Genomic DNA, 9699 nt, shown 5'->3' with positions numbered 1-9699 from the left:
CTCCCTTTGAACGTGGATCCATAAGTACACCAACAAAGAATTTTAGATCTTTGAAGAAGGTGGACACCATACAAAAGTGTTTTCTGTTAAAAAAAGAAATCACGCTAGCTTACTTTATTCGAAGATCCAAATCATTCATTTGTTGCGACTCAATGCACATAGACATTGCCTCAAAAATCACGTGTGGCCCACTTGGCAAATACGTGGCACATGTGATCCCACTTTGGGCCAACCATCGCAAGTAAATTTTTACTATCCGGAAAGTTTGAACTCGAGACCTTTGGCTCTGATACCATCTTACCTTACCAACTTCTCCAAAAGCTCTTACCAACTTCTCCAAAAGCTTAAGCTTTCAGAGACATGCGTTGTTTATCTTTTATACTTTAACGGATAATTTTTGGGGCACAGCCTATTTAGAAGCTCAACAAATAAACGGTTTGGATCTGCAAACAAGTGGCTACAATGAATTTTTTAAAGAATATGCGTTATATGATTATACGATGTACGTGTCATATATTATGTGGGTCTTAGTTTGTATTACGTCCGCTTGTAGGTGAGCCTATATTTTGAAAAAAACAATGAAGCCCACCTTGTTCTAAGATCCAAGCCGTTCGTTGGACCCCAATGTTTCTAGACTAGACCGTGCCAGAAAAATAATCTTCATTAGATGATCCCAACCCTCTAATTTGCAGATGAACCCTACGATATAGAAATACCTATAGATTGGAAGAGTTAGGATGTGGGCCCCACTATATTTTCGGACGGCACGTGCATGCTAGGCCGTCCACTATATAAAATCTAAACAAAGGACTCTAGGCGAGTCATGGTGCACTTCTTAATTCTTATAGCATCTTAAAATTATATAGGTGCCTTCTCATTGGTCCACAAATGGGACCCACCAACTTATAAGCTAAGGTACCCCCTATAGTCTATAACGTCGTGTAGTGGGCCCCATTACGGAGGGGCTCTGCCTGCAATTATCAAAATGACAAAAATACCCTCAAAGTAAGAGTTACCAAAACACTGGAGCAAGTCCTAAAAATAAAGGGTATTTTGGTCATTTAAATGACCTTTCTTCACGTGGGCCCACTTAACTCAAAAGGTTCCAACTAATCCAAGAGAAGATATATGTTGTCGGCTTGTAGGCTTGGGGTGGTGGTCTATACAGAGAGAGTGCGCATGCCTTTTTCTTTCGGAAGCTCTGTCTGTACTGTATTCCACTTCTTTCGGAAATTCATTCATCTCTCCTCTCTCTCTATTCATTTTTTTTGTATTTTAAGGAGAAGGGCTTTTGGAGAATGTGTAATCTCTTCTTATTCTTCTCTTCTCCTTCCCACCACAGATGGCCCTGTTCTTCCCTTCTTCCCATTCGCAGATTTCTCTCAAGGTCTGTTTCTCACCTCATTTCTTTTCTGGGTTTTTTTTCTTTCATTTTATGAAGTTCTATTTGGTAGAGGGCATTCTTGTGGTGGGAAAGATGATAAAAACCATTAGTTTGAATCTGGGGGTTTCTTTTCTTTTTTTTTCTTTTTTTTTAAAGTATCTTTCATCACTTATCTTTTTGTTTCTGATTTTCACTAGGTAGGTGGTTTTATTTTTTTACTGATTTTCGTGAATGAAATAAAAGATGGTAAATGGGTTTTTGATTGTGGTATTGGTATATTTTATTTATCTCTTCTTGTTGTTAACATGTTTATTGTGCTGATTTTCACTTGGGAGTTTGGTATACTTCTCAATTTCTCATTTGTGGATTCGGTAAAATTTCCATTCATTTGTTTGTAAGTTGTGTTCCTGAGATTTTTCTCCCTCGATGTATATATTTGATGTTTTTTACAGCTTGGGATATTTACAGGGATTACTTGGGTTCTCTGTTACAAATTTAAGTTTGGTGTTTGGTATGTTCATGTTTCATGAATTTTCTCTTTGGTATTTTGTTTCTGAAAATAATGAACTGTGTCCAAGGATTATCAATTGTAACAATACCCTTTCAGATCCATTAGGGTAATCAGTAATGTCCAAGGAGAAATTGATATTTAAGGCTCTCATTTGGGTATTTTGAATCGGGTGTGTTCTTCTGAGAACATTGCGCTATATGGATTTCACTTGTATATCTGTCACATATTTCAAAATTTAGTTGTATATCTGGGATATTTTATGCACTTTTGTTTGGCTATCAGATGGATTTTATTCTTAGGCTTGGAGTTTTTATTTTTATTTTTTTATATATAAATAGGAAACAGCCTCTCTGCAAACCAGGGGTAACACTGTGTACATCTAGCCCTCCCCAGACCCTGCAATGGCGGGAGCCTCGTGCACTGGGCCGCCCTTTTTTTATTTAAATAGGAATTTGTGATAGTTCAACTTAGTCGCTAGTTCCCTAATCCCTAACATTGTTCCATAACCACTAACAAGTTTCACAGTAGCTGATTTTGACCCTCCCAAATCACCCAGATAGTCTTTAAGGTTCTTTAGTTATCTTTGATTTTATTCTTGTCATCCAAGTTCATGTTACAGCTTCTTTAGGTTTCAAATACTTCGTTCATATGGAAAAAATTGGCTTCATTTTCTTTTTCTTCATGTTGCACACATTTCTTCTTTCTTTTTCTTTCTACCTACTCTTTTGTCCTAGACGAAAGCATGTAGTATGCTGTTGTTTCTGTTTGTAGATGTAATGCTTGATACTTGGGCAAATTTTGCTGTGGTAGTTCATGGAATACTCTTACGGGTTAATTGTGTCCTTTCTCGTAGGTCGATCGAACATTGCAAACTTTCCGACCTTTTCATTTTTCGGGGATAGAAAGAAGATCAGTCTTTGCATTCAAAGGTGTGGGTACTGAACTTTATGGCCAAAGGGGTGAAAAAATAGGAGGCATGCTTGGAAGTGAGCAGAGTTTTTTGGGAGGATCAAGAGTTGTTCTCCGTCCAAAACTTACCAGATTTTCCAATCACAACAAAAATGGCTTTACCATATCCGCTTCATGTAATACTTTTTGTCAGTATTTCTATTTTTTTCCATTTCCATAAAGTCATGTTTCACTAGTTGTACAAGTTGCTCCATTTTGTTTTCCATTTCTGAAATTAAAACTAGGATTCGTTATGTACTGATTGGGCATGTGACTTTGTTTTCCATTCAGTAAACAAGATGAGCTAATATGAGCATTCCAGATTTGGGAGAAGCACATGACAATAGCATTAACTAACATCATCATTTTAGATATAACTATTCGTGCATTGGTTCAGCAGTTACAATGTTCGACTGAAAATCTACTCTAAGCATTGATACTCTTGAAAGTGACTGCTCAAGTAACACGTCTTCTAAACAAAGTTTCCATCTAACTCGTTGCTTTCATTTTTATCTTATTTCTCCTCACCTTCTACTCTACAAGTTACGTGCCATACTGCCCATCCAATGAAATGCACAGCACGGTATACATTCATATGTGTGTGTGGCTGCGCGCGTGTATGCAATTATTGTTTGGTGTCATCACTAACCACTTTCAGCCCTTATATGTTGGTAGTAGATTCTGATGGAATGTTTTTTCACGAGTATTCATCATCATGTATCAGATACATTTATCATCTAATTTGCTAATTCCACTATAATGTTCTTGACATTAAATAATGTCTGGTCCATAACTAATTTTGCATTAGTAAATAGTCATCCATATTATTGCTATTTGTTTTAGGCTCATAGAAAGGAGATTTCATTTCCGTTAAAAAAAGGAGGTCCCAGACTTCCACTGTACCGCCAATTCAACTATACTCAGATAGGGCCCTAGTTGAGCCACTGCAACATCAGGTCTGTTTGTAGTCATGTACTGGTAAGTCATGTGAATTTTCATCAATTGCTAACTTATATGGATTCCTTAAATTGGTATACTAAAAGAAAATACAGAGGCAGCATTATCCGAAAAAGGTTGTGCCGTATGATTTCTCGAACAATTCCAAAAAAAAGATGAAAAAGGTTTTTCTTTGTCACCGAATGTTCTATGATTTCTTTCCATCCAAAGACCACACATAATTGCAAAAGGGGCCATGCACCACAGAAGCCTTCCTTTCTCTCCAAGATGCATACAACTTCATCCCTCCAAAAGAAAGAGATAGGAGGATGGAAAACCCCATGATATGCGAGCCATCTAACTATCGAAGAACATTGCTCCAAACCAGCCAATGTGACTCTTGAGATTCGTGGTTGCCAAATCACACAATCGTATATTTAAGCTTTCTAGATCTTGACTAGCTTTCATGTTCTACACATCAGGGTGTCCTCTCTGACAATATTTTTTTGAATGGTGAAGAATTTATAAAAAGAGAGAAAACCACAAAGACTGAGATGGTCAAGCTACACCAGCAAAAAGACAAAAGAACGAGACAAAAGGCATCAAGGAGGTGAATAATCAGAACTCTGCATAGACTAGCCCAAACCCATAGCGAGCAAGATGATTTGCCTCATAGTTCCAAACGATAAACATGCTGAATAACTATGGCATGCACCTCAAATGTGTCTAAGATTTCTTCAATCGCATTGGCGAATCAATAAGCATAAGGAACACTATCTCAAATATGTTGGATTGCATTGAGTAAGTTACCCTTGATAATAAGCGAGCCTAATAAGTATTGATCAACGAGTCTATCCCTCTGAGCAGAACCCGAATCTCTGCTCGTTAGAATAAAAAACACTAATTGGCCCCGAGTAAACCCTACACCCACTGAACTGGATTTCCTAAACTCGAACTATCAAAATTCAACTTAGAGAAGGGAGGGGGGGGGGGGGGGGGGGGAGGGGCATCTAGGAATCGGTGTCCTCTGACAATTATTATTTTTTATTTAATGACAATTGGTGTTCTATCTGACAATTAGTTGGGGATAACACCTTTATACTATACAACTTCTATTCATTATCATTCAGGTTTACATATCAGACAGGTACAGATACACAAGCAATTAAATCATCCAGGTATCTTATTTTTTGCCTGCACCCTTTTCCATCTTTGAACCCATACCTGCCCAAAAGCTACGCATCATTGCGATACTACATTCAAGGAACCTGGAGGCCCCAAGGAATGCACAAAAATATCCAAACGCTGGACAATTAACAAGACAAGAACTAAAGAAGACAGTCATGATCATAAAGTACAGGACTGAGTCAATTCATGATATTTGATTTCTAGATGCTGAACCCTCACGCTTATTGATTTATACATGTAGGAAATATCATGAAGATTTGGTGACACTAAGAGGGGACTATATGAATTTCAGGTTGTCATTTTCTTTGAATGATGGTATATCCAAAAGAGAGAATGAAACACCTAAAGCACAAACTGAGACAGTTCTGCAGCATCTAGAAAGAAAAAAACCGACGCAAAATAAGCGTGACGCTTTATAGATTATAGAGGGTATTCTACCCTCAATCTGGTCTGTGATTGGAAAATCATCATCAAGGATAGAGTGCAGAAGGATAAGCAGTGTCCAAAAGTGCTCTCCTCACCCCCTCTCCCACTAAGTTCATCAAGTTTAACTTTGGCGGTGCGTCGTTGGGTAACCCCGCCCTGGCCGGGTTAGGTGCTGCTGATGTTCACTGGTCTGATTCAGAGATGTGACTCAAATAAGGCAGACGTTTGCTCCATTCGCGTGTGTCTAAGGCTGTGTTCGTCTCACAACGGATGTAGTTCAATATTGGTGGAGGGTCATTCCTCCAATGTCATTTCATGGATCAATGGCGATTTGTTGGGGCCATGGTGATTTACGAACATCATCAATGAGATTAGAGTTGTCATTTTGCATCCCCTGGAGCGCCAACTAGCTGGCTGATCTGTTGGCAAAAGGGGATGTCTACAGATTCTCTTTCTGCGGGCAATCTCTGCTCCCTCTGTAATTTATAGTTTTCTTTTTCTGTTTTGATAAAGTTTTCATTACTGTTTAAAAAAAAATCATTGGTTCCCACAATCCATAAATGAAAGGTTTAGAACCATAGAGATGGAACTTCTCAAAGAACAACTCATGCAACGCTACATTCCTTGACACACAAAGATGACAAGAAACAAGAACAACCATTCCCATTTGACCTGCTCCATAGTTCACAAAGACACACTTTACGTCTCAATCAGATGATTTATCCATTATCATGTTCATGCCGTGGAAGTAAGACAAAGCAAGTACATCCGAAAACATGGAGACATGAATGATCTTCAAAAGAACTAACTATTCTTTACCAATTTTGGATTTTAGTTCAACTTACGACCATGATATTTTTGTACCTTACTATAATTGCAAGGATGAAGATGTAAAAAATGGGAGGGATCTCCGGTCATATTTTTCAGGCTTTTTTTTAATTGCAAATATTTTTCAGGCTTTAGAATCAAATGTCCAAGTTGGCTTGAATTGGTTACCTATGAACTCAGGACAAGAGACTTTAAATAAACTTCTACTCTTCCATTGAAGGAATAAAAGATATGATGGAACCATCCCGGGAGTAGAAGTTGACACACTTGACACATTATTTCATTTTGTCCTACTCACCATCATATGCGAGTGCTAAAGCATCTCTACTTGCAATGTGAAAAGGTCATGCCCTTATACAACAGCATAATATTTCTTGATATATACATCCAATCTCAAGGAATGAATTCAGTCTTTCACAGGCGCATTTTGATCTGGTTCCTTCGTTTATCCCCAATGACCCACCTACTTACCCTTTTTGCGATGTTTGGAAAATCATGTCAAGCATTAATAATTGTACTCTGATGCAACAGACGAAAATGATCTAAATACTTTATCGTGAATAAACTAAAAGTTGATAGTTTATGTTCTTCGAGTCTATTTTGTTTTAAAAACCTTCAATTGACTTCAATGACAATGACTCGTCTTGCAGGGCTCACCAGTTCTCAAATTGCAAGTAATGCTTTCACCCTGGGAACAGCTGCCGTTCTCCCATTTTATACCCTCATGGTGGTGGCTCCCAAAGCTGAACTGGTAAATGGTCTTTGACTGATTTGGAGCTATACCATATATAGTTAATCCCGTCACAAAATGCCCTTCAATTTGATCTGAAGGCAATTCATTTGTTCTTTTTCCTCTCTACTACAATGTGAGCCTGAGATGCATTGCAGAGTTGCAGGTTTTCACAATGATAATAAGCTAGTTATTGAAAATAAAGAGTTAGTTTTTGCAATGTGATTGAATTGGACTTCCAATGCAGACCAAGCGAACCATGGAGAGCAGCATACCTTATGTTGTGCTTGGAGTTCTGTATGCGTATCTTCTATTTCTCTCTTGGACACCAGAAACCTTACGGCTGATGTTCGCAAGTAAATATTGGTTGCCAGAGGTCTGTATTTACCATATAGTATTTAATATGACTCAGACAGAAATTTCCTTTGAGCTTAGTTAAAAAAAAATTGAAGGAAAAATGATTCATTTGACTCCTATTCTTATTCACAAAAATCTGAGGTTCTTTGCAGCTACCTGGCATAGGAAGAATGTTTTCAAACGAGATGACCTTAGCTTCTGCGTGGATTCACTTGTTGGCTGTCGACCTTTTTGCCGCAAGGTCTCCATGCAAATTAATTAATTCTCCTCCTCAAACTTGTGATACATGCAAATTGATTAATTCTTTTTTTACTTTTGTGTTTTGACTGTTGCTCTTCTGGTATTCAGGCAAGTATTTCAAGATGGTCTAAAGAACAAGATTGAGACCCGTCATTCAGTTTCTTTATGCCTGCTTTTCTGCCCAATTGGAATCGTTACTCACGCTATCACCAAGGTACTGACTAAAAGAGCAGATGACATGAAATGAGTCATGCATATACATGCAGAATGACTGTGAACTATTATTTTGTTGCTTTATCAGATAATCCAATCAATGGAATTAGAAAACCTTGGTTACCATAATACTGTTTGTTCTTTTGAGAATGCCATAAGATTTTTAACAAAATCATGTTTTTGGCTGATCTATTTCATATGGTATTTTGCTGCTCGAATGAAAAGGTAGATCTCTTGGTAATTGAATTCACACCAGTGCTAGTTTTAAAATCTCAGTTGTGAAATAGAAAAGAGAAAACAATTCAGAATGCCTAGAGTAACATTTGAGTTGCTTAATTTTCAAAATAGAAGATAGGACGATTATCATTCAAAAAAAAAAAAAAAACAGAAGAAGATTAGACCATTGTAGTGTGATAGTCATGACACTTCTTCAACCATGAAAAGTGTGGACCAAGAATAATTAATATTTGAGTTGCACTGTATTTACTCTAGTAAAGGGCTCATGGTTAGGTTGTGTTTCTACCCTAAAGTAAGCCTACAGCTAGGACTTAGTAGTACTTTCATGCTGTCTTAAGAGGTATGCCCCATTTATTCTTCCATGCGACCCCTACAAGTTGGGCTCACCTATACTTTGTTGAGTCCACTTGAAGGCTAAACTTGTACTCTCGTGTAGGCCCACAAGTATTGCCTACTTGAATTTTCCAATGGACCCCATATATGCCCAATTTGTTCCTTAATTAGGTATCTAATAGGAGATTTTATCTGATACCCGGGTTAATATAAAAGGGTGGAAATGACCAAATCCTCGGTCTCTAAACGAAATCCCGTTTTGGAAGTGTGCTTCTTTTCAAAACAAAGGGGAGAAGGTTAATATATAAGGTGCTAATAACAGGAGAAATTATACGGTGCCCGAGAGTGGAAGTCCCTCATAAATTCATAATGTTCTACAAGATGGTCTTGAGGTGGCCCACAAGGTCTCGGCGCGTATGTCAGATCAAGACCGTTGATCTTGTAGAGCATCATGAGGCGGTCCACATGGTGGTCCCATCCCAAACAGACATCCAATGCAAAAGATAAAAGTATTGAAAAAAAATCCAAGGTTTAGCTCATCTCAACGGGACCCTAAATTAAGCTTGTTAGATCAAGGGTCTATACTCATAGTTGTCGTTCGGATCAACTAATCCAATCCCGTACACGTGGCTTATCTTTTCATGGCAGAACCCTAAAAAAGGCCTTATGTATCCATGGGCAAAGAATCCTTCTCTCGGGTGTTTGGACTTTGGATTGCCCACTTGATTCCAGCTTTTGATTAAAAAAAGAACGGAATCAAGGGGGTGGAATCAACAATGGAGTGGAATTAGAGGGGGGGAATGCCAGAATCTGTTTCCCAGTCCAAGAGGTAGTATTCTAATTCCACCCCGGTCGGTATGGAATTTTTATGAGAATTTATTGAATTAAATTTTTTATTTTAATTTTGTTTCTCATTCCATTTAATAGAGAGTCAGAATATGATGTGGATTCCAATTCCTGATTTCGGAAATCCAGCTGCAGCCTCAAGGTTACAAGATACAAAAGTAGAGTCCAATAAGTATCTTTTAGGAAAGAGCCTAACAATCCTTTTCTTTTTAGCATTTTGGAGGGAAATTTTTTTCAAAAAAAGAATTTTCCAATCTTTTGTATTTTTTTTATTCATCAAAATTTTTCCAAATTTGAAATTTTTTATTGTGTTCTTGGATACCATTTAGATATGATTTTCTGAGGGTTTAGCATGCGCACCGCACCTTATTCCAAGTGTCGGATTTTGCAAACTAGTTCATGGGCAATTTTTTATACATACATTATACTTCAATGCTTATGACAAAAATGTGGTAATGGTATTACTATTTACATTCCATGGAACATCATATGCGGCAACGTATAAACAAAAGACTTTCTGAT

General features: G+C 37.7%; 1 protein-coding gene across 2 annotated transcripts; it reads left to right on the top strand.

Moving 5' to 3' along the window:
* Window positions 1-1139: 1139 nt before the first annotated feature.
* On the top strand, window positions 1140-7951 carry ABA4 (abscisic acid (aba)-deficient 4). Of its 2 annotated transcripts, none has more exons than XM_077365394.1 (7): window positions 1140-1207; window positions 1343-1387; window positions 2749-2980; window positions 6872-6972; window positions 7199-7327; window positions 7461-7549; window positions 7657-7951. In XM_077365394.1, the coding sequence occupies exons 2-7, from the start codon at window positions 1343-1345 to the stop codon at window positions 7793-7795; spliced, it is 735 nt and encodes a 244-aa protein (XP_077221509.1). In that variant the 5' UTR covers window positions 1140-1207; the 3' UTR covers window positions 7796-7951. The 2 variants fall into 2 exon arrangements, with proteins under 2 accessions (XP_077221509.1, XP_077221508.1); XM_077365393.1 differs by having other exon boundaries at window positions 1159-1203.
* The last annotated feature ends 1748 nt before the right edge of the window (window positions 7952-9699 follow it).

The sequence above is a fragment of the Tasmannia lanceolata genome, unplaced genomic scaffold (genome assembly GCF_043159265.1).
Source record: "Tasmannia lanceolata isolate RefF3 unplaced genomic scaffold, GAP_Taslan_0.1 ptg000020l, whole genome shotgun sequence".
Classification (NCBI taxonomy): Eukaryota; Viridiplantae; Streptophyta; class Magnoliopsida; order Canellales; family Winteraceae; genus Tasmannia; species Tasmannia lanceolata.
Note: the sequence above shows the minus strand (reverse complement) of the source record. Positions and strands in the feature narration are given on the sequence as shown.